The sequence below is a fragment of the Cheilinus undulatus genome, linkage group 19 (assembly GCF_018320785.1).
Source record: "Cheilinus undulatus linkage group 19, ASM1832078v1, whole genome shotgun sequence".
NCBI lineage: Eukaryota > Metazoa > Chordata > Actinopteri > Labriformes > Labridae > Cheilinus > Cheilinus undulatus.
Genome location: NC_054883.1, coordinates 17,901,262 through 17,926,874, shown reverse-complemented (window position 1 = coordinate 17,926,874; position 25,613 = coordinate 17,901,262). Strand labels below are relative to the sequence as shown.

At 39.6% G+C, this 25,613-nt stretch overlaps 1 protein-coding gene across 1 annotated transcript in view; it reads right to left on the bottom strand.

Moving 5' to 3' along the window:
- Positions 1-25,613, bottom strand: part of reck (reversion-inducing-cysteine-rich protein with kazal motifs) — a 138,426-nt gene that overhangs the window by 69,618 nt on the left and 43,195 nt on the right. Inside the window, exons 4-11 of the mRNA XM_041813622.1 lie at positions 23,780-23,816; positions 18,795-18,880; positions 18,624-18,671; positions 16,009-16,042; positions 15,127-15,324; positions 12,700-12,964; positions 12,398-12,571; positions 2,822-3,034 (exon numbers count right to left, since the gene is read on the bottom strand). Coding sequence (XP_041669556.1) covers positions 2,822-3,034; positions 12,398-12,571; positions 12,700-12,964; positions 15,127-15,324; positions 16,009-16,042; positions 18,624-18,671; positions 18,795-18,880; positions 23,780-23,816 — 1,055 coding nt within the window. The remainder of the gene's footprint in view (positions 1-2,821; positions 3,035-12,397; positions 12,572-12,699; positions 12,965-15,126; positions 15,325-16,008; positions 16,043-18,623; positions 18,672-18,794; positions 18,881-23,779; positions 23,817-25,613) is intronic.

Sequence of the window (25,613 nt, the reverse complement as noted above, 5' to 3'; positions counted from 1 at the left end):
CTGGATCGAGGAACTTTTTAAAGGATTCTTTACCATTGAGAGGTAGGGCTAATGGCGGAGGTCTGAGCTCTCAAGTGTTTTTCTAGTTTGTGAAGGGGAAAACATGAACACAGTCATGTTTTCAACCCCAGAGAGAGTGAGCATGTGCAGTGCTGGGCGATCAAGTTAAGATGCCATTTTCTGTCTGTTTCACAGCAGTTACACTCTTAAAAATGCAGAAACACACCCAAACATATGCGCAAAAAGGTATTTATAAGATTGTACTCTTTCTATCACCCTGTTGTCAGCCAACTGGATTTATAAACCTTCATCAATACATTTGCAGTGGAGAACAACATCCATTTGGTTTTAGAGCAGTTTAGGACCAGTTTAACACTGGTCCAAGAACTGAACCTTGTGGAACACCCTTTGAGAGGTGGAAAAAGGATGACTGGACATTGCCCATCCTCACACATTGCACTCTATTAGAAAGGTAATGTGGCACCCTATGGAGAATTACTCTCAATTCACCTCTGTCTTTGAATGCTGCCTGGACAGAATGTGGCCTGATACTGAAGCATTATAATCACAAATGGTTTTAGTGATGATTACACTTTGAATGGCAATCGTTAAAAGTGCTGACCATCTCAGCCCTACTTCTCACATATTCTCATTTTACATTCAACTGATGTATAACATGCACTTTTCTGATGATTTAAATCGAAAATCTGTAGCTTGATGCTGCTGCACGTGGTTAATAAATTACAGGATGTCCAATGAGGTCACCTGAAAAACAACAGGTAACTGCCATTGGTTTGAGGGTTTGAAATTACCCACATAGACTTCAGAAAAGAACTAAACCCCCGGACCAGTCAGGTTTGCAACTGAGTGTCAACAGGAGACCTAAATCCAGGCTGAATTGGGTTTGTAGTAGAAGTACTTCTTGAGTCCTTGGAACTTGAACAACCAATATTAGAACACCTTTTTTCAAGACAGTTGATGCTTTATAATCACAAAGAAGAGGTGAAACTAGAGGCACTAAAGATGCCTTTATTTAATGTCCTATCAGAAACCTTGTGCTGATGTTGACATTGGCACCACCTGTAGTCAGAGCTGAAGTCTGTTGAAACACTTTGTTCTTTCAAAAGTGGCTTTAAAACACTGCTTTTCTCTTATGCCTTTGCCTGTTAGTTTATCTTTGTGTGCAGAATTGTGCATGGATTTGAGTATGCTCTTTTGTAGGAGACTCCAGCATTAGTATATGCAAGTGAATGCTGGGCAGATTGGTGTAATGAGTTTCCAAGCTCATTAATCATTACGCTTGGAATTTTTGTTTTTCTAGACTCTTTGTTTTGTGTCTGTCTTTATCTTCTACAAACATGCTGAGTTTACATTTTATGAAAGGTGCCATAGAATTTACATTAAACTGAATTGAATTGGATACAATTTGAGGTGAAAAGACGTACTTGACCTGTACAAAAACAAAAAAGTGTTTGTGCAAGAAGTTACAGCAAGGAACAGCAGTGTTTTATAGAGGTAGTGCATTCCAGCAGAGTCTATATCAACTTGCATATGTAAAGTAAATGCAATGTCGTGAAGTAAAACAACAGTGAAATTGATATTTGAATAGATAGAAAGTTAGAAGGGCCAAACGATAGATCATTGTAAAGAGGGGGTATTATACTTTTCCGATTTTTAAAACATAAAGTCACAACGTTGGGTGTCCATACTCCATGTATGCAAATTTTCAAACCACAAGATAAACGTATGTGGCAGTAATCTTGGAATTAGACTGTAAACCGATGACAACAGTTCGTTGGGAATATTCCTGAGACGAGATTTCGATGGAGCGAACTGATGAGGTCATCGCAATAGGATCTCCTGACTGGTTTGTCTGTGCTGCCATCAAAGTGGAACAGACAGCCCCCACAAGCCCTTTTAGCCATTTAGCCATTTAGTAACACAGTAATTAAACACTTAGCAAACAGATACGTCCTGCTCTATTCTTCGCTGCTGCTGGTTTTCTTCCCCCTCTCTCTCCAAACTATCAGGATCAGACGCTGGGTCTAACACGTACAGACGTATATCAAAATTCACCATATTTTACTCAGTCAGACCGGTTCATTCAAAGTTTACAAGTACTAGCATAGCAACATACCCACAATGGAGGGGGTGGGCACAAAACATTGAATCCTGCCACTGGCCAGCCTCTGGAAAGCAGGTCCATGGAGGGGGGGGGTGTTAAAGAGACAGCAGCCAAAACGAAGCGTTTCAGATGGGGGTTAAAATAAGGGTTTTTCAGGATGCCAGTGTGAGAAACATGAGGACTTTTTGAGCTGTAAACCATGTAAAGCTACTACATGGGTATCAGAGAGATGGTGTAAAGCCTTGAAAAAAGGCATACTACCCCCTCTTTAAGGAAACAATGATGGCAATATGGACATGTACAAGAGTCACATCACAGCAGTGTAATGTTAGTCACTTGACCTGAATCACATTATGTTGCAAATTGTTTGTTGTGATTTGAACCAAACCTGCAGGTTTTTCTGATTTTTTTTGACTATGTAGAATTTGCACTAAAGTGTGCATGAAATCACCATCAGTTGTCAGAGAATTAAACACTGGGCATGCAGAGTCTTCCATCTCCTGCATGTACGCTTAGGCTACAGGTGACACTGCTGTCATTGCCACTAGCCAGATTATCGTCTATGTGTGGGGAACACTGTGTCAAGTTCAAATATGAGAGGAAAAAATGAATAAAAGTGGAGCTCATGGTTGATTTCCTTCCTCCAGTTCATGTGATACTGGTTACATGTTAATAATGTCATTTTTGGAGACATACTTGCATATGACGCTCCCTCTGGACTTGCTGTGGCAGGGTTTGATCTGCAGAGAGCAGGCCACAGCCTTCCACATGTCCGGCAGACACTTCCTGATGTCGAGCACGGGAATGTTCATAAACGGCATCTTGATGGTGCCGTTTGACCACAGCTTGATGTCGTTCATGGCGCCCTGGTCTGACTGGACGTTACAGCTGCGGAACAGCTCTGTCGGCCTGCAGATAGAAACACAGACACGGACAACCTTAGAGAAGGGGAAGAGAAATTGGTTTACTGGGCAATAATCATATAGAAAACATTACGTAACACCACCAGCTGTTCTGCTGAGTGCAGGACAGGCTCTGCTTCACACTGTGGCCTTGCAGCCGTCTGCTCTGTCGGCCTTCCAGAGTCCCTCTGAGTAATGCGAGGAGTGTTTTCCCCTTTCACTGCACCAAGAAGTGTCTTTGATGTCTGATTGGTGGGTTCAGTCTCAAGTGAGTCAGCTAATTGGCGGTTTGAAGGAAGAAGGTTCCAGGCAGAAGTTTTGGGTGTGGTTTGAGCTGATGAGCGGATGTTTTGTTTATTTTTAGGAAACTTTGGGCATGAGTGTGTGTGTATGCATTTGTGTGCAACCCTGAATACTTAACTTGATTTGACCCCCTAAATGTTTAACAGAGGTTTTTATCTCTCTCTTAAAAAAACCCTAAATGTGGTTATCAGCTGATTCTGATTTACTGTGAACCACTGCAGTTTTCTTCTAAACTGAGTGATTGAAGACTAAAGCCCCAGAAGTTTTTTTTTTCCTTTAATAAGGCAGCTGCAATGCAAGCCTTTGAGATGTCTAATTGTTTTCTAAAGTCATTGAGAAAAATACATATATTTTTCTTAACAATTCATGGGACGTGTAGTAAGTCCTGTATATCCCATGACAACATAAACAAGACCAAAATGCATTGTGTATATTGGGTGTTTGCACAGCTTCATTACCACCAGCAACAAAACCATTGAGGAGAATGCAAAGCACAACTTTTCCAAGGACTTTTCATCAAAATATTAATTTCTCAGACTTATGTGTTACTCATACAAACATCTAAACACAACAGAGAAAAAACAGGAGATATCAATCGCCTATTAAAGATAAATATTCACCCCCTTAGATGATGTGGGTAGGTCTCACTCAGACTTCCCCATCTGGACACTGCAATTTCACTCTATTCTTCTCTGCAAAACCGCTCAAGCTGTCAGGTTGCATTGGCATCAGGCATCAACAGTACTTTAAAGTTCAGCCACAAATTCTTGACTACAATGCTTCATAGTGGGGATGGTGTGTTTGTGGTGTGATTCTTTTGGTCTTATCAGACAACATGCCTTTTGGTGAACTCTAGTCCAGATTTAGTGAGTTTTCTTCAACAGTGTCTTCTTTTCTTTCCCCATAAAGCTTCGACTGGTGAAGAAAACTGCCTCTCCCATCTCAGCTGCAGAAGCTTGTAACTCCTTCAGAGTAGTCACAGGTGTTTTGGTGATCTCTCTCACTAGTCTCATTCTTGCACGGTCAACCACTGTGTGAGGATTGCCTGATCTAGGCAGAATTACACATGTGCCTGATTCCTTGCATTTCTTGATGATGGATTTTACTGAACTCTGGGAGATGCTCAGTGCCTTAGAATTTATTTTTTATCCATGCCCTGACTTGTACTTTTCAATAACCTTTTCTCTCAGTTGCTTGGAGTGTTCTTTTGTCTTCATGGTGTAATGGTAGCCAGGAGTAGTGATTAACCAGTGACTGGACCTTCCAGACACAGGTGCCTTAAAACTATCACTTGAGACTTATTCACTGCACTCAGGTGATCCCCATATCATGATTGATTTATAAAATCAATTAAAGGACAAAATATCCAAAAGGGGGAATTATTTTTTAGAGGCACCGTATTTGGCTGAAGATGTATTGATTATCCATGGATGATTTTGTGAATTTGAGCGTCACTTTGCTCACTACTTAGATTCCCTCATATACTTTTTAATCTATCTTTTGACATAGTGTCCCTACTCTATTTAACCCCCAACCCACACATGTAACTCTATGTAGCTCTCTTTTACAAGAGCGTCCTGGCCAAGACAGGCAGTTGCACATGAAACAAAGTTACTGACAGACCATGCACTGCAATAAATACAAGCATTATAGTACATAGGAAACATGAAACAAATAAAGAAGTTAGTATTTGCCAAAATTAAGCTGCAACTATATAACATATAAATCAGGTAGAACACCTACACATGTCTGCTGCCAAGTCATTCAACATCCCCCTACAGCATCCACTAAGACCATGCCATTAGGTTGCAGGTTTCAGTAACTCATTATAAGTAAAGCAGGCAGCAAATTTAAATGCCTTTTTTCCATGTTCAGCTCTGACCTCAAGAATTTTCCCTCTGGGGATCAATAAAGTAGTATCTTATTTGACCTTTGGGACAGACAAAATATCTTGAGACTGAAGACTGTAAGCTCCAGAGCTCTTCTGACTGATGGGGTCAGAAAGTAGGAAGTAAAAAGACAGAAAATGTCTTGTAAATAAAATTATGCCAGTGTTTTAGTCTATGTGAGCTCAAAAAATGGGAGGGCTAAAAAATTAGTGATGAACCTTGAAGATCCATCATAAACACTGTCTAGACCCTTTAAGTTCTGAGACGAGGCATGCATGTATAAAACATCTCCATAATCCAGTACAGACGGAATAGGGGCAGCAACCACTGTCCTTTTGAGCTAAAAACAAAAAAGCGTGATTTGATTCTTGAATAAAAACCCAGTTTCCATTTAAACCCCTCACAATCTGATGAATATGAGGAGTGAAATAGAGAGATTCATCAATCAGAATACCAAGATATCTGCAGCTCAAAACGGACTGAACACCCAGTTGTGACTGGGAGAGGTCTAGGTTGTAGATAGATGCTGAGCAGTAAAACAGCTCGTTCTGAGCAGGGCTGAAACAGAGGGGTTTTTAGACATGCAAAAATCCAATACAGGAGTTTTTTATCAGCAACAAACTTCAGAGGCATGTTTTGGGGACATCTGAGACCAATCCAAACTTGGCTTAAAGGGGTAAAATATGTGACCTTTAAGAGAGCCAGAAGTTTAATCTTCAGTCTGCGTGCACTGAGCTCTCTGTTAGGTAGTATTCAACACAGGTAATGGTTTGTTGAGACAGACCTGTTTACCTTTTGATATACTGTAGTCCTCAAACTCAGCCCTTCATTTATTTATTGAACTTCTGTCTTTGAAGGTTCCACTGACTGAAGGCTCAAATTGGCACTCTAAAGATTCCCTCAGTCTTCTCCCAATCAATAAAATCCCCAGGACAACTCAGTAAAAGTTTAAGTGTTTACCAGAGCAAAGAAAAACAAAAACTTTTCCACAACTATCCAAAAGAGGAAATGAAATAGAGAAAAACAGAGCGAGGTCAAAAAAACCTGTGTGGCTCTGCTTGTTTGAATGTGGCCGAATAAAGTCTGTCTGCACAGACTGTGAAAACAAATTTCCCTATGGGAAAATAAAGGCTATTTATATGAATCTGTGCAAACAGTTTGAAAATCCTCATGCAATGATTATAATCCTGAGACATGATACAATGTCTGGGGCCAAATGATGGAACATTAGAGCTAATATCCATGCTACACACATGCTTGGTGGCTTATTGCAAGCGATATCATCATAAGTAAGGAGCAATGTTATCACACATTGCATATTTCCCTCCAATCTTGCAGGTTTAGTTCCTTGCATTCTTCTCTCTGATCCATTTTCACCTCCACCAACCCCTTTTACCACTCTAATCTGCCGCAATGCATACAGGTACAAAAATATCAAACATGTTTACAGACACCTACACAGTCTCTGATCCCTGGGCCTATGGATTTACACTTGTCGTTGCACTTGCATGTTAAAAATAAAAAAGGAGCTCTCACCTAGCTCGGGGAGGCAGTGGGAAGCTGCATAATAAACAGTGGAAATATTCTCACCTCAAGTATAAGAAGCGTGCTAGGATTCATGGTTAAATATGTATGATTCAGGGAAATTTATGTGTGATAACTATTGATTTATCCAAATGCACAAGCATTTGCAATAAATTCATGTGAAAACAGCCTCTAACCATTAGTCAACTGACAAATCGATGCCACAACGGAAAGAATAAATTCATTTCTTTGAAAAGCATCCAGTTTTTTCTACCATAACAGTTGCTTTTCCTTCTGGATCAATAAAGTTTCTATCTAATCTGATCCATGATGGATTAAGGCATTGGTTTCTTATTTAAGGTTCAAGAATGTTTGCTTTACACCCACACAGACTCAGTCAGTGACGCACACGTGCTCAGTTATCAGCCCCATGCGCCCTCGCCCTCAAACACCACCTCCAGATCAGTGTTTGTCTTCCATGCTGCTCCCGGCTACACAGCTCAGCGTTTGAACCCCCCAGGGAAGCAGAAATCTATACAAGCCTCTCCTGCAGCCCATCAAAGAAAACTCAAAGAGCCATACACATAGTTTGTTTGCCTGAACTTCAAATCCCACAATGCCACAGCATGGACTCCATATGCCAAGATCTGAAACCACAGTTTGCCAAATTATTTTCTTTGTGAGTAACAACAGCAGGCGCAGGGTAAAATCCACTTGTAATTTCAATAGCACATTAAAATACTTCAGAGGAAACAGCGCTGTGTGTTTGCACTCGTATTGCTGCTCACTGAGCTGCTGTTTGAGGTTCAGCCACAACTGAGACCAAAGCTCCAATTTTCTACAGCTCCACCTGGAGACAGAACAGAAGAATTTTTTAAGGAACATGTAGGGATGAAAACTGCACATTTGTGCTTTGAATGCTGACAGTATTAACACGTTTACTTGTTTTTAAGAAGAAAACAATGGGACAAGTCATGTAGATATTCAAAGTCTCAGATAGTGACTTCTGACATTTTTTTATCCTTTTTCTTTTGTTTTCAGCAAATTATCCAGTCAAACTAGGATGTTGCAAAAAGAGCATGTGGTTTTTAATTGCTACAAAGACCTGCAAGCATGGTTAAAGGCTCCTGAAACCAAGGGAAGATTCAAGGTAAAATAGAGAAAGTGAAGAAAACATAATAGTTAGTAACAAAGTAACAATTAGAGAAGTTGAAAGAGACTGTCTAACTTTAGAAGATGTGTAAAGTATACAAAGCAGAGTTTCCATAGACGGGCATTTACCGGTCTTTGGTCTATTTCCGAGGCAGATGTCTGGCAGATAAGAATATTAATGGCCAAAATGTCCAGCTGAAAAATAAGCCTATTACCAAATAAGTAAATAATGAAAAAATAGATTCTGTGTTACTTAGAAGATGTATTTCAACAATCCTTGAATATAAACGCAAACTAATTTACTACAACCTACTTCCTGTCTAGAGCTGGTGTAGTTAGCCCATGGCTAATTTAGGTGGAGAATATTCATGTGGTCAACGTTGGTGATGTCAAACAAAAGCTGCTGAAATTTATGCGAGGAAATTGACAATATGGAAGGATTTTAAGTTGGTCATCGCAGCACGAAACATAGAAACAGAAACAAAGGGAACTGCAGATAACTCAGTGACATAAACACCGATTCAGCGGCCAGGAAAAGGAAGGGCCTTGGCCTGAGCAGAGAGTTGTAGTGGACATCAATGAGTGGGTAAATCTACCTATAAACAATTCTCTGATGGAGTGGAACTATTCTTCACAGGATCATATCATGCAGAAAGGCATGGTCAGGACAGCACCATCTCACTTCCCCGTAGCAAGGTGTTCATGCTCAGGGAAGTCATGGCTAATCTAGCCCATAATAGCACTTGTGAAGGAAAAGCCATTGATGAGAGAAGGACTGTACTCAACTATTCACAGTGGATGCCTTTGGTTTTTCTTCGGGACTACTCCAAAGAAACTATAGTAGTTGGATTTTACTGTTTTAGCAGGGGTTACAGTTGAGATCATCAGTATATTAGAACTAATACTGGACAATCGGCCGTAAGACTTAATTTTCATTTATAATGGGAATTTTAAATATGGTGTCTAGGTAATGGAGCACTGGTTAATTATTTATTCGGACGATTCGTTGGTATTTTCAGTGGAGGATGTTATTTGGCCGTTTGTAGGCTGCTAAGTTATGGCAGAAGCTAATGTGCTAATAGGCTAACAGTGTTAATGAGAAGCTAAGTGCTCCTGTTTATGTGTCAAATGTAAACCTATATTGTGCAACTGACAGCATTTATGTCAGGAGAAGTTTACAATTTCCATCACGTTTGTTTAGATATACAAATAAAAGAATCTATTTCTGCAGTCATTTAAAAAATATGCTAGTGTTCCAGTCTGATTTTAGTGCAGACATGAAATTGTATCACTGTCTTTCTGTTTTTATATGTTTATTGCAGGTTATTGGTCACATATGGCTTTCTTTTTTTCAGGTTTTTATTTTTGGGCTTTTCATGCCTTAATTGATAGCGGAGAACAGTGGATAGAATCTGACACAGGAATGAGAGAGCTGGGAGGACATGCAGGAAAGTGCCACAGGCTGGATTTGTACCTGGGCCAACTACATGGTGCGTGCCCTAAACCACTAGGCCACCAGCCCCCCCCCCGCATATGGCGGCTTTCTAAAGATTCTAAAATGTCTGAAAGTTGTAACTAGACAAAATCCTTAAGAACTGCCAGACATTTTAGCCAGAGAAAGAAAAAAGTCTTAAAAAAAAAAACTCTGAAACAGAGTACAAATATAAAAAGCTTCTAGTGTGTAAGGTGACAGAGATAAACCCTGGCCCACCGTGCAGCCCATAAAACCTCTTTAGGTAATAAATGCTACAAGTTATACCTAAAGAACAGATGACAGAAGAGTAAGGTTTGATTTCAGCAGCTTTGGTTGTATTCTGCAGGGTTTTATACTTTATTCAACACAAAAAATATAAACTATTAACTACCAGCACTACATTTTTAAAAAGATGTTCAGAGATAGTTTGCACATCCTCTCATCTGTGTGCTCGAGTGTCTGTGAGTTTCTGTAGTTGCCTCCCTCTCCAGATGACCTGCAGACTGCTGTGTGTATGTGTGAAATATATTAGAGTTTGTTTTGATGTGTGTGTTAGTGTGACTTCCCAGTGCAGCCTTTGAAGGTGCTCCATTTGGCCTTTGGCCCCATCTGTAGACAGCGTGTAAAACATGCTGTGGTTCTTATTACACTGAGGTCACACTCAGTTCAGTATAAATCTGACTCTTGTTCCCTTCCTTACTCCTTCTTTCCTTCAGGCTCTACATTTTGCTTTTTCACACAGAGAACAAGTATGCTAGAGTCACATAAGGAGTGTATGTTCAAAGACAAAATTCTGAGGATGGAACTTTATTATATCAATAAATTGATTAAGCAAATGGACCTGTACCTAGCCCAGACTGAAAACATTTTGGTGTGTTTATTCTCAGATGTATGTCCCATTGGACAAGAGTGACATTGTAACATTGTAACTAGGACTGGATGGTATCTAATTTTTAACACCGTTAAACCTTATGAAAAATTTTCCAGTGTACGGTATTACTGCCAGGTTTTGAATACCACTTTATACTAGAAGTAGATCCAACCAAGCACTTCCTAATGTGCATGTGCAAGCACAGCAAGCAGACCAGCACCTCTACAGGTGTTTCATTCAATCCTTTAACAAAATTATTCAAATCTAAAAAAATGAGTGTTTATTACGGAGGTGTGGAAGTGATTTAAAGTTGCAGTGTGTGACTAACTTAAATCAGGACAGAGGATCAAATGAAATTTCGTCTCTCTTTTCCTCTCCCTCTGTGCTGACTGTGCATGCACTCTCATGTCCTCCCATGTTCAGAGGACAACTGTGAATCTTTAAACTTTTATCAGACAGGATCTAGGATAGTGAATCAATGTTTTATATGCCTTTATTCTAAACTGATAAATTCTTGCTGTGAATATTTATTTTCACAACAAGTGAGTTTACTGTATGGATAGCTTATAAAAAGTTCCTCATTATTTTAACAGCCAAAGCAAATTAATATTCCATAAAAATGGGTTAATGTACATTGAAACATTTTTAAAATGTCTGACGGCTTTAATAACACCTGATGTTGCTGCTGCAGTGCGTATGGTAATGAATAATAAACTTCTGATCCTTTTTTATTACTGATTAAACCCCACAGAGAAGAATCAAAGAGTTTTTAAACTCAATTAATCTTGTGAAGGCATAGTTGCATGAGTAAAAAAAAGTTAAAGGAAAGATAAAATCTAATAAAAAAAAAATCAAATTGCAACTGTCCTTCAAAAAGCAATTCTAAGCATACCTTAGGCCTTGTATGAAATTAAAATGTCTTTACATGGTAAAATATATTTTGCCATTATATTTTGACCTACTCAGGTCTTCATCTGGGTCTTTGTCAGCAGTGGCTTGCACACTAGAGATGAGTTACACTTATCAGGTGAGTGTGATGATTACTCTCTCTGTAAGTGTAAGCCCATCGGCTCAAGAAGCAGGGGCACTAAGTGCAAAAAGAAATGAACAGAATGAAAAAAGGGGGAAAAGAGAAAATGTAACGTAAGTTAAAAAAAATAAGAATGAAAAGGGGGAAAAAATTAACATGCAGCAGGTCATAACCTAATTAAAAATTATACATTTCTCATAAGAATCTGCAGCAGAAATGTATACAACTTACTAATCAAAAAAGATTTTGTTTTTAACTCAAGTTGCTGTGGATCACATTACATCCACTGGTGCATGTTTAACCGTCTGACTTTAGATAAGACGAGAGCAGCATGCTGCATATATGAGGCCCTGGGGACCTTCAGCACCCAGGACCTCAAGAGGGAGCTCAACATCAGCTCCCTCATCAAAAAAAGCCACTGTGAGGGACAGGAACAGGCTGCAGTATATTATTCGCTCTGCAGAGATGGTGATTGGCTGCAATCATACATCTCTCCATAAACCGTACACCTTAAGGACCCTGAGGTGTGCAAGTAAAATTGTAGCTGACCCCTCTCACTCTGGGCACAGGAGGCTGAGGTCCCTCTGCTGTCAGCATTATGAACAGTACTCTGGCCCTCCCCCCACAGACTCTCACAAAACCCAAGGACCAGCAGACAAAAATAATGCATGCTTATACAGACTTTCTTTATGCATTCCACTAACACACACCAGACTTAATCACTTCTGCATAATAATAATGCACACTGTGTTATACTCCTTCAGAAAATTGCACTATAACCCAATCACCACTAAACTTGCACATCTGCCTAGTGTCTCCTTTCTTGCATCTTTGTGCATACTATTGTGTTTATTTTGGATTTTATTTTTTATTTTGCTACTATATATTTCGATAATAATCTGTTCTATTCTAATTGTTCTAATCTACTGTAAACATCTAGTTTGGTTGACTATGAGCTTAGATGAAAACACTAAGGAGGAGTGAGCATTTTAAAACACCTAAGAATGTCTTGGGGTATCTTATAGTGTCATTATATCAGTGGGTAGAACACTCAACACAGAGAGATGCTGCAGGCCAGTAAGAGAACATTCTTGATTTTAACTCTGGAAAGTAGCCAGAGGTCTGACCTGTTGTTGAAGTTGGTGCAGTAGGTGAGGTCTTTGCAGCCGAGCTGACAAGGCTCTCTAATATCAGCCAGGCAGTTGATGAGCTCCGTCTCCACAGGGTTGTACTCACAGAGCTGGTCAAAGTCCTGCCATGTCTGACTGCCCCAGTTAGTGCTGATCTCCTGACACTTGTCCCTGTCAGAGCAGAGCACAGTCTGAACGAGTACAAGAAAACACATTCCACCTCAGTGTGGACTCCACACTTTAGCTGTCTGGCTCTGACGCACAGCTCTATCCAGCTACTCAATGCCAGTACACTGTACCTGCAGAGGGAGGTGTTCGCCTTCGAGCAGCAGTGCAGCTTGGCACAGTCCATCTTAGCAGGGTGGGGGGTTTCTTCTTGGGGTGGGGAAGGGAGACGTGTGCCACCCAAAAAGCACTGCCACATGGGCTCCTGAGGGAGAGGCTGGGAGCCACACTCCTCGATCAGACCCTCCATGATCTCGTGCTCTGTGCTCATGGTGCGAAGGATCCGCCGACATGCCTCCTGGCAGTATGTGGCCTCGGCCCGATCGCAGCAGTACAGACCTGGAGAGGACACATCAAGTCAAGAAAATTTACTGTCATGGATGATTAATGACAGCTTAGGTAAGCCATATTCTCCAGAAGGATGTTCCAACCTGCTGTCTTCACCAAGTCTGTCATGTAAAGATGAATTTAATGAGTAAGGTAAATTAGAAATAAAACAAAAAGAAAATATCAAAAGGAAACTGTGTTTATGCTAACAAATAGGGATGGGATCGTTCAAACAGCAGTAGATGACTGCTGTCTTGGGTAAGCATCTTTGCTTGCATACAGTTTTGTTGTCATCTAGTTGTGAAACATACAGAGCATTCAGAAAGTATTCAGACCCCTTTCACTCTTAATTGTATAATGTTTCAGCCTGACGATACAGTTGAAAAAACTCATTATTCTCATAAATCTACACTCAGTACACCATCAGTACAAAGTTAAATCAGAATTTTATCAAAAAATAAAAAAACTGAAATATCACATTGGCATAAGTATTCAGACCCTTTGCAGCCACACTTTAAATTTAGCTCAGTTCCATCCTATTTCTCTTGATCTTTGCTAAGATGTGGAGTCCACCTGGATTAATTAGGTTGATTAAACATGATTTTGAAGGCACACACCTCTCTATAGAAAGCCTCACAATAAATATCAGACCAAAAACCAACCTTGAGGTCAAAGGAATTGCCTGCAGAGTTCAGAGCCAGGATTGTTGCCCGGCACAGAGCTTAAGAAAACTACAGAAAAAAGTTCTGCTGCACTGAACCAGGACTCTCCAAGAGCTGGTGACCTGGCCAGCCGAGCAGACAGGGGAGAAGGGGCTTAGTAAGAGAGGTGACCAAGAACCCAGAGGTCACTCTCTCTGAGCTCCAGAGACCCTGTGTGAAGATAGGACAAAATTCCAGAAGGACAGACCATCACTGCAGCCCTCCACTGATCTGGGCTTTATGGCAGAGTGGCTAGATTGTAGCCTCTCCTCAGTGCAAAACATATGAAAACCCGTTTGGCTTTCATTTGGAGGTTTTTGCAAACTCCAAGCGGGTTTTCATGTGTTTTGCGCTGAGGAGAGGCTTTTGTCTAACCACTGTGCTAAAAGCCTAGAGCTGTGCTTTGCAACAATCCTGTCTCTGAGCTCTGCAGGCAGTTCCTTTGACCTCATGGTTTGGGTTTGCTCTGATATGCAAAATCAGCTATGAGGCCTTCTATAGAGAGGTGTGTGCCTCTCCAAAACATGTTTATCAACTTAATTTACCACAGGTGGACTTTAATCAAGATTTTGTTTTTTTTTGTGGTATGTGTCTAGAGAGGTTAGCGGATGATGTTTGCCTGAATAAGCTGTGCTAAAGACAAATTTCTGTTTTTTTTTTTTTGTTTTTTTTTAATCTCAGAACAGACAAATAAAGTTTTATTCTATTCTATTCTATTCTATTCTATTCTATTCTATTCTATTCTATTCTATTCAGCAATATCTCAGCAATGATCAAGGAAAACAGGATGAACCTGAGCTACATTTCACATTTTTTTGCAAAGGGTCTGAATACTTATGTGATATTGAATGTGGTATTTCAGGATTTTTTTAATTTTCAAAATTTGCCAAAAAATCTAAAATTCTGTTCTCTCTCTGTCATGATGGGGCATTGAGTATAGATTAATGAAAATACAATAGACTTCTTTCCACTGTAACATTGGACTGCAACATAGTGTAGGAGGTCTGAATATTTTTTGAATGCCCTGGAGGTTCCAGAACAATTTCTACTCTCCTGGTTGATTTGGTTTGTGCACAGAAATATTACCTCTCTGGTCTGTATTTATTTAGATTTCCAGAAATGTAAAGTTAAAAATCTATATGATTGTAGCCTAATTATTCACAAAGGGGTCACTGTTTACACATGAGCTGATTGACTACGCTCCTGCAGACTTTAGACAGATGTTTTACCATGTCTGCCCCCCATCTCTGTGAGCTTGACAAACTTTTCCCCTGTTGAGACTCAAGACTAGTTCCTTCATTTCAATTTAACCAGTTCGCACAGCCATTGATGGCACAAAACTTCTGCATTTTGATTGCTAGTCTTTGTACAGAAATCACTTGCTACCTCCATCTGGAGTCTGATGTTCCCCACAAGAACTTGACAACTTCTGCAAACAACCTTTACCTGTAGTCAAAGTGTAGATTCACTTACTGTCTATGGGGCTGCGTATGGGATAAGATTTGGTGAAGTTGGTGACACAGCTGAGCAGCTGAGCACTGTGACTCTGACAGTACTCTTTGACAGCATTGATCTGGGACACGGTGGGGGTGGAGTCGGTCCTGAAAATGGCCTGGCAGTACTCCCTGCAGGTGGTGTGGCGCCCAGCATAGCTGCAACACGTGGAGCCCACTGGAGGAACATGCACACAGGTCAAAAACTTAATACTCACATAGTCAGAGAAGACTTCATTTTCACAATAATAGAGAGAGCTTCATCAGAGCACATTTTCATATGACCATATAAAACAGATGCAGTGCACAAGTCCCTCATAATAATGCTTTTGTCATTATCTGTTCTATCAAGCAACAACCTGTAAGTGGTGTTACATACTAGTAATACTTTAACATTTGATAAGGAGTTGAAATATTCTGATGGACATGAAGCTGGACATGTTTTAATGTAAACAATGTTGACAGAGTAACCAAAAGCCTGGTTTGACTGGCCCATGTACTGTAGGTAACTTCAGTGCTCTGACCTTTTGGCACATAAACACTCCTTGTATTTTGTTATTCTTTGTAACACTGCCTGAGCAACATTAGACCTTTCAGCAGGAAGTTACTGACCTATCATCCCCACAGGCAAATTACAAGGTTCCCCTGTGAGTGAGTGTGCATCTGTGAGTGTTTTGAATCTTGGTATGTGTGACTCAGTGCAGGACTGAGAGAGAACAAGACAGAGAAGACTTAATAGATTCTTTTCAATTATGTTTTTTTTTCCCATTTTGGTGTAATTGAGGCCATAATTTAGTTGTTGACTATTAAAATTCCGATCAATGTTTGCAATTGTTGCCTTTCCAGTGTTAATGTATCTTACTTTCATTTTTGGAGATGCAGCTGTAGAGGGAGGTCTGGAAAAGAAGAGAGAAACAGTTGTGATACTGAGTCCAGCTTTATAAATTATACCAACATAGTAAAAAAAAAAAGCATAGGTTTAACATCAATCTCAGTAGTTTCCAAACATTTTTGCTTATGAAGTCTTACAGAATCAGAATCACGGTTTTACTGTAGAGTACATTTTATCAAAAAAGGAGTCTGACTCAGTATTTTGGCACAAAAAAAAAGGAAAAAAGAAAAAACTTGGAAAAACTAGAAATACTGAGAGTGTATAAAAGCAACTGTAGTTCTGCTGGCACAGGACTCTTGAATGATATATGACTCAAAAATGATGATTTTAAAAGTATTTTTTCCAAGTGCTGTTAAACATAGCAAGATTTTTGTTATGCAACTTTCCTAAACATGCTAGTTTTATTTTAGATGCTAACATTATTTCACTTTGTACATGGAAACAAAATTATTTCACACACACACACACACACCCACACACCCACACACCCCCCCCACACACACACACACAAATCCAAACTAGCAGGGTCTAAATTATTAGCCCCCTTTAGAACCGACCTTTGTGTTGAGCCACAGCAAATGCAACTGTTGTACAATAATGTGCTTTAGCATTGTCATGCAAAAAATGTGTAAAATTAGGTTAAAACTGAGGGTTTACTTCAAATTAAAGTTTAAAAGTTTCAATAAGGGTTTGAGCTGTTACTGGAGAAAGCATCATGGCTGAAACAAAAGAAATCAAATATCACAGCATTTCCAAGAGTCAAGAACTACAGTGAGAAGTATAACCGAGAAATTCAAAGAGTGCCACACTGTCCAGAACAAGCCTGGCAGAGGTAGGAAGAGAAAGATTTCAAAGACTGTGGAAAGAAAACTAGTGAGAGATGTGTCTAAAGACTCCAAACCATCTGCCAAGACTTTATGAAGGACTTAGACAAGTCAATTGTAGTCTCAAAGAAGACCATCACTAGAGCCCTGCAGAGGAATGGACCAAAAAGACTCCACATCTGCAGGAGAGACGCCTTCATACCTTCATATTATGCATACTGGAAGTATGTCCTTCAGTCAGATGAAACTACAGAGACGTTGCTTCTATTTGGAGGAAGAAGGGAGAGGTGTATCACCCAAAGAACACCATCCCAACAGTGAAACATGGGGGTGGGAGTATTATGCTGTAGGAATGCTTCAATGTGTTTGGAACTATGAAGGCATCCTGAAGATAGAAGGATATGTGAAGATTCAGAAAGTAAAACCTGAAGCAGTCAGCAGCAAAACTGGGTCTAGGTTGTCGCTTTGTCTTCCAACACAATAGTGACTCAAAACATACGTACCTCCAGAAGAACACAGTAAGTGTTATTGACTTTGCCTGAACAAAGCCCTGACTTGAACCTCACTGAATATCTGTGGGGTGAACTGAAGATCAAGGTCCATGCCAGAAGACCATCAAATCTAGATCAGCTTGAGAGATTTGTCAAAGATGAATGGGCTGGGATTCCTCAGGAGACACGTCTGAGACTTGTTGAAAACTACAGCAAATGACTGCAGGCTGTTATCCATCAAAAGGCGGATCCCATGTCTCTTATTTGTCAGTCCTCGGTCTTCGGTCGTCGCTTGAACCGTAAGTAGTTTCTGATCCGCCATCTTAAAGACCGTCCAAAAGACCCTTAAGTGGTTTTAAGACCGAAGCCATAAGACTGAGGACTGAGATTTGAAGACCGATGAGCATAGACACATGAGAGCAGGCTTCCCCAAACTCTTTTTACTCAAAGACACGTCCCCTTATTGGATATCTATCTCTCTGATTGGACACTGCTGCACAGTGGATGTCTGTGAAACTTCACAACACCAGCAGAGATAAATAATGGAGGAGCAACGGAGTTTATAACAGACGATGAACTGACTCTAGTATTTGTTTAGTATTGTTTACTATTTGTTTAGAATAAATACAGTACACATTTATGCAGACACAGTCAACTGTTTACGCCTCCTGACAGCTGACTGATGGTCAGCCTGCACCGTCATCATAAACTGACGTCACGTCACATGACACTGCAGAGGTAAGGACGTCCTATAGGCTCTTAAACATTGGTCTTTTGGCTTCAGTCCTCTGCTTAGATTCCTCCAGTCTCTCCATGAGTCCCTGGTTGGTGGGACTAAGACTCAAGGAAAGGACTCATGGCAAAAACCCAAGCCATATATAAGTCAAAGTGAGACGCAGCCACTATTGACGATTTGCATCTGGGGGACTAACAATCTACACCCTGGTAGGTTTATGTTTTCTGGAGTAGCTCTTCTGGGAGCGATTTGCTTAGAGCGAGCTTTGCATGCAGATTGCTGCATAAGCTGAGTATATGGAATTTGAAGGTAAGTAGTATTGAAGTAGCAGAAGTGACCGTACTGACATGTACGAACATGTCCCACAGCTGATTTGCAGGCGCTGCTACCTTGTGGTAGCTCTTAAACCTGCAGTGGTCTGCTGTTGTCTGCTGACTCTTGCAGCAGTCTGGATAGTTAAAACATCAGACAGCTCCTGATAAAGGTACCTTTGTTACATGATCAGTTGAACTTCTTTGATATACTTTGACTTACCTCTGTAACTTTTTTGCATACTTTTGTTATGTCATTTTTAGAAGATGCCTGCCAGGGAAAAGGAAATAGGTCAGCTTTTATTTCATGGAAACAAACATGGAAGTTAACCGAAATCAATCAAGAATTAAGTAAAACCAGTGTCAGGAGAATCACTCGATAGATGCATGTCACCTGTTTGCATTCCCTGCGGCACTCAGCTGAAATAGCCAGCTCACAGCAGCCCAGCCCCACCCATCCATCTGACTTCCTGGATACACCTGGAGACAAATCAGACACCACAGAATCAACCTGCTGCATGACTGTTTTAAAGGTATAGCCTCCACAGTATGCAGACACCATTTTGTTTGTTGAGACTGGCAGTGTGTTGTTTACTGTTCATAAAGAGGGCTTAGAGAGGCTTTCAGGGCAAAAAGAGTTTAGGAGAGAGACTGCACACATTGACCACTATGCAGAGCTGCAGCACCAAGCATTTTATTCTCCATGACTTTAAACCTATGCATTTAAACATAACAACTGCAGAAAATAGATATATACTTATTTAAACAGTATTTTTTGGTTATTTGAACTCATACACAATACAGTGAAACCTAAAATCACTAAAAATGGTAACATCTAAAATAATCTGCATACCTATTTTAGCAATTACAAACACTTAACCTAGCACAAAATGTGAGGAAATTTGTGTTTTGTAGATTATTTCTTTGTTGTAACAATGCTTGTTGACAATAAATCTTATACAGTTGGAAAGTCTGTTTATTTCCTTTTTAAATGGTGCCAAATTTGTAAGGAACATGCATTAGTCGGATGAGCAGCAGAGCTGAGTATGTGGGTTACCCCATGAAGAATTTGCTAAGTCTTCTCTGTCAATACAAAACAGCTTATTCTGCCAGTGACTCTAGTTTGGTGGGTTGGATGAATAAAGCCTTAAGAAATAAGACATACTGGCCATTTAACAATTTATTCAAGCACATCAAAGCTGACCTCACAAGTGTTCGCTGGGGTTGGGGTCAGGTCTGCTGGCAGCCCTATGAGGCCAAATGCTGCCCTTACACCAGAGGACTTTGCTAAGACTCTAAAAAGACTGACATCTGAAACTCTTTCACATCTAAAGACAATTTGACGGCAAGACATTGAGTTCTTAGTCTCAGACCAAGATTTTGCAAAGACTGGTGGTCACAAGAGTAGAATATGATTCCATTTAAGATTATTTCCCATTATGCATCTGTCAGAAATTCACACCAACCATTTTTGAGCAGAGAAAAAGATGTAGAAGGAGATGGAGATCATATTTGAGTTAATATCTCCTATGATCAGATGTTTTCAAATCATCAAGTAGAAACTAAAGGAAAGTTAAACACCAAAGCAACTTTGCATGTTACTGCAACAAGCGAGGAAGTATCCCAGAAACACTTCAGAATAAAAGTACAACAAACTACAACATCTTGACATTAAAAATATCCTTAAAACTGTACATGATATCTCAAATGGTGCAGTTCATAGCTGCTTGCTTAAAGACAGGGGTTGTTGTTCCACCGTCACTGCGTAAAAAACGAGGAGAACACGCTGCGCTGCTGTGTTTAAAAAAAAAAAAAAAAAGTATAACCTCAAATACTGTTCTTTAATGTTAGTTGGGAAAGGGTGCTTCATTGATTAAACACTACTAATAAAGTCATATTGAATTATATTATATAAAATATGTTAAAGAGAAAATTAAAATGATGAATAGTAAAAATGGTATGACAGAATTTTTACAATCCTTTCCGTCAAAATAACGGACAACAAAAAAGTCCAGCGAAGCCTCTGGACGCAACTTATATACTCAGCTCTGCTGCTCATCCCACAAATGCATGTTCCTTACAAATGTGGCACTATTTTAAAGGGAAATAAACAGGCTTTCCAGTAGTATAAGATTTATTATTAAGACGCATTGTTACAGCAAAGAAATAATCTGCCAAATACAAATTTCCTTACTTATTGCGCTAAATTAATATAGTTTTGAAACAATGAAAGCTTCATATTCAGATTTTGCTCATGAGCCAGCCTGCAGTGTTTTTTTAAAAACCACACTTTGTAAGAAAAGAAAGCAGAATTGCAACATAAATCAAATATAGACCCACAAGAAGAGAAAAGGTGCTACATTGGTAAAATAACCTGTCACAGCTGATAAATGACTACATGTTCCCCTGAGGTAGTTCTTATATCAAATGTTTGAAGGGTTTAAATGCAAAAACTCAAATTTACTGAAGAAAAGACTTCAACTAAAACATTCAATCCTCTCACACTCATCGTGTATTTTTTTAATGTTTTGATTTAATTAGTTGAGCTGAAAATGGATATTCCCAAAACTCTGTTCCTTGAGTTATGACTTATTCACGAAAGTTAGCGTCATAAGAGAGAAACAAATGAGAAATCAAAGAGCCTCTAGTGACATTAGGATGTATTGTTTAGAAGTGTTATGCTTTGTCACTAAGATACAGATGTTAAACAATGTGTGATGACTCATGAAAAATGGGTGGACATCCACTCCTGCAGAGAGATACTGAACTGAGAAATACTTGCAGAGATATTTCAGCTGAATTTAGTGCAAAACAATGCTTAGAACTGAAATGACTGTCATTATACCCTTTATACTCAGCTGATAGCTCACAGCAGTTTACCATATATTCAAGTTTTTTTTTAAAACACTTCATGTGAGTATTGTCTCAAAATGTGTATGAATTTGCTTTGATTATACAACAGGGCTGCACCTGAGTTAAATTTTGGCATTGGTTATTTTCAGAGATGATGGCCCATTGATGAGGTCTGGTACTTGAACAAACCACCAAATTGCAGATCTCTAAAAAAAAAAAAAAAAAAAAAAAAAAAAAAAAACTCCAGCTGGAGAGCCTCAGTTTCATGTTATCATGTTATCTGATGGATTTTTTTTCTACGTTCTCCCCTCATTTTTTCAGGCGTTTTAAGAAGCATTCTGAGAGGTAAGGGAAATCATTAATTGAAGTTGGCATGTTGGGAGAAGTGGTTACACAAACAGGGTAAATCCCTTAAAGCTGTTGGAATGCAGTGAAGTCCAGAGAATCGATGATATCTTAGAGAGGATTTGAGGGAGGATTGTTCTCTAACAGGTTAAATCTTTACAGACTCCCCAGGCTGTCTGGACTCCACTGTTTAGTGGGCACAGAAAGGTAAGAATAACAATACTACCCGATCTGAAGCCTATTAAGCTTCTGACAGGTACATTTGTTCCAAGCACAAACAGCAGGATTTCGGCCTTTTGATCCACTGCCTGCTTTCTTCTGGAGTCAGGCTCTGCTCTCCTCACAGCTTTAACATGTTCATTACTATTCCATCCACACAACTGTAACTACATAGTGGTAGTTTGGACTTTATATCATACGTCGGGTCAGTTACGGAGTCAAAATTACTGCTTTTGATTTATCTTGCATTCATTACTCCTGTTCAAATGCATATAAACATGGTGTTTAGGCTCTCTGCAACAACACTTTAAATTTAGCTCAGGATCCTCCCGATTTACTAGATGTTACACTTTGACTGGAGTCCGCAGTGATGGTTGTCCTTCTAGAACGTTGTCCCATCTCCACATAGGATCTCTGGAGCTCAGTCAGAGTGACCATCAGGTTCTTGGTTACCTCTCTTACCAAGGTCTTTTGCTCCTGAGCACTCAATTTGGCTGAGCCTCCAGCTCTTGGATGAGTCCTGGTTGTGCCAAACCTCGTCCAGTTGAGAGTTATGGAGGACACTCTGCTCTTGAAACCTTCAGTGCAGCAGAAATTAGGGATGCACTAGTGCAGGGGTGTCCAAACTACGGCCTGCAGGCCAATAAAAACCGGGCTGCAGGCTGCAGTTGGCCTGTATATGGAAGGTAGCATATACTCAATTCATAGCGCCCTGGTGAACAAAGACATCAGATTACGGCAGAAAATAGCACTAATCGTGCTCATTTGTTCCTTTTCTTGCTCCGTCTTTTGGTCAAGTTTAGAAAGCAGATGGCTCTAATCATCTTTAAGTACCATTACTGCTATAAAGTTACACAGCTTCCTGCAGTTTGCTCTTGTTTTGAGTCTGAATGTGGAGATGAGCTGTCACCGTCTTTTCATCCTAAGGGGAGGATCTAGAGGGGAAGGCCCCCTAAATTCTGATTGGCAATTCCAAAATCCTTAACAGTTATGAGCTTTTTATTGTAAAAAGCCATTAATGGAAAGATGTGATGTAGGATATTTTTCTATAAATATTTTAAACATTTTAACATTGGATTCACTGTCTTTCACACATTATAACTGAGCTTTCTCAATGTGGCCCAGCCAGCCATCAAAAGCCATGCGGCTTTTGGAAAAAGTTTGGACTCCCCTGCACTAGTGGATTTTTGCTGATATCAGATACGCCAGTATTTGCAGATCCATTTTTAGCCAATACAGATATCGATGCCAATATTTAAATATGTTTTCCATAACTCAAAATTCAGTCCTTTGGCCAAATTTTACAGTTGATATATGCTGATATTCATGGCCAAAATATCAAATGTAAATATTGGCAGAAATTTTGATATCTGCCGATACTGAAATCAGGCTGATAATATTGTGCATCCCTAACAGAAATGTTTTTGCAGCCTTCTTAAGATCTGTGCCTGTCAACAATCCTGTCTCTGAGCTCTGCAAGCAGTTCCTTTGACCTCCTGGTTTGGTTTTTGCTCTATGTAATGTCATCTGTGAGACCATCTATAGAGAGGCATGTGCCTTTCCAAATCATGTCAAATCAATTTAATTACCACTGGTGGACTCCAGTCAAAGTGTAGAAACATCTCAGCAAAGATCCAGAGAAATGGGACAATCCTGAGCTAAATCTCAAGTGATGCTGCAAAGGACCTAAATACCATGTTTATTTATTCATTTTAACAGGAGGAATAAACTCTGGAGAAATCAAAAGGAGACACTTTGACTCCTAAACTGACTTGATGTATGCTATAATGTTTAATCTAGTACTCTGTCCACTACTATCCTGTATGCTGTATTTATGATTAGCCTGGATGCATGTTTTACTGATGACTGCAAAAGATATTGCCCTTCAGAGGGAAAATAAAGTGAACCTTGAATAGCTGACCACCATGAGCCTAATGCCAAAGTCCAGGATGTATCTCTTACCTGGAAGTGTAGAGTTGATGCACTGCCAAAGTTCATTCTGGAAAACCAAAGAAAATCAAATTATTTGACAGATATGGACCGTTAAAATGTTTTTATTTTTTAGTTGAAGAATACGAACTTCAAAACCATCATTATTCTCAACATTTCCCCTGATAACCAACAATGAAAACTCATGAAACTCTTTATGTATTATATCATAGTTGCAAGGGCAAATCACAATACTGTCTAGTAGTGTTGTAATCAAGACCACACTAGACCTGCTCGAGACCAGAGTGCACTGAGACAAGACAAGACAAGACCAAGACTTTCGGGGGTCAAGACCAAGCCAAGACTGAGACAAGATTGAGACCATAAAAATCAATTTGAAAAAAACATGACAAGGTTAAAGAACATTCTCTCTTTAACTTTAGTTTTCTTGTTAATAACTTTGACAGATAAAAACAAGGTGTCTGCATCTCTTTCAAAGCACAACATACAAAAATCTCAAATCTTTAACAAATTTGTTCAATTGAGTTCTTGTAAAAAATAAATTCTTGTATGTATTCAAAAGCATCAGTCAAGTCTGGAATTATCTTAAATATGTGAAAATGGGATTTTTATCTAGATTTGTCAGGTGAATGAGGCCTAAAGTAAGTGTTAAGAGGTATTTATGACTAGAAATAAGATGCATCCATCTCCTGCATCAGTTAGAAATGATAAAGGAAATGTGTCTATAGTAGACGAAAACTCACTCAGAGTATGAAGATTTGAGCAGGAAGGAGCAGTTATTGTACAGGACAGCTAAATGTTCTGTTGAAATAAAACGAGGATATTATAAATCATCTATTTCATCCCTCCCCATTGAGTGGCAGGGGTTTGTGTTGGGGTAGCACACCGCCATCCAAAATGAGTGATTTGGAAACACTGCAGACAGTTGACTTTAATGGCATTATTCACTTTAGGCATGCCCTCTGTGTTTCATTAACCAGCTAGATGGACCGTGGCTACGCCCACAGCTCCATGAGGAGCTTTTGAGGATTGACTCAAGCTCACCAATAAGTATCTGATAAGCTGCTTGGACCAGAATTGTTCAAACTGGAGGAAGTCTGGCTTGCGCTGAGGTGAAAGCTGAAGAACTGGAGGCCACCATGGCTGGGAAAGTTGAAGCATACAAGCTCCTTAATGCTCTGTACCACAATTCAAAGCCATATCTGTAAGAGGCATAGCATCAACTTTAGTCCCAACAACATCTATATAAAGCTGCTGCACCAGCCTTGATAATAAGACACAAACTGTTGACATCTCACATAAATGTAATAGTTCTCATAAGGACAAGTAAAGTAGCAGATGTAAGGATTGCATTGAATCCTAGAGGCCTCTGCATGGCTTCACACTGTCATAAATCACTGCAATAACAGACTTATGAAACACCATATCTTATGATTGTGTCTCTATTGAAATGCCCATGTTTTTGTTTGACCAACAATTATAATCAGCTGTTTTTGAAAGAGAATAACACGATATTGTCTAAAGACCATTGTCTTCACCCATCTGTAAATGCTCCTCTCAGAGGCACTAGGAGATATATGAATCAAACAACCAGATGTGCTATGGCACACTGTCACGACATGTCATGACACCAAACAATCAGCATTGTTCACAGTGTTCTTCTGGTGTACCTCCTTCTTTACCAAACACAAGTGATGTGCAAACACAGCTGATGCGCCGCAGTACTTCAGAGTCAAGACTACAATGTGCTGTCTGTGTGCCGGTGTGTCATAGAGGATAATGGTAATTCTTACATTTTCAAACATTATATTTCATAAACTAAGGTGAAGCAGACGGCTTTATGTAC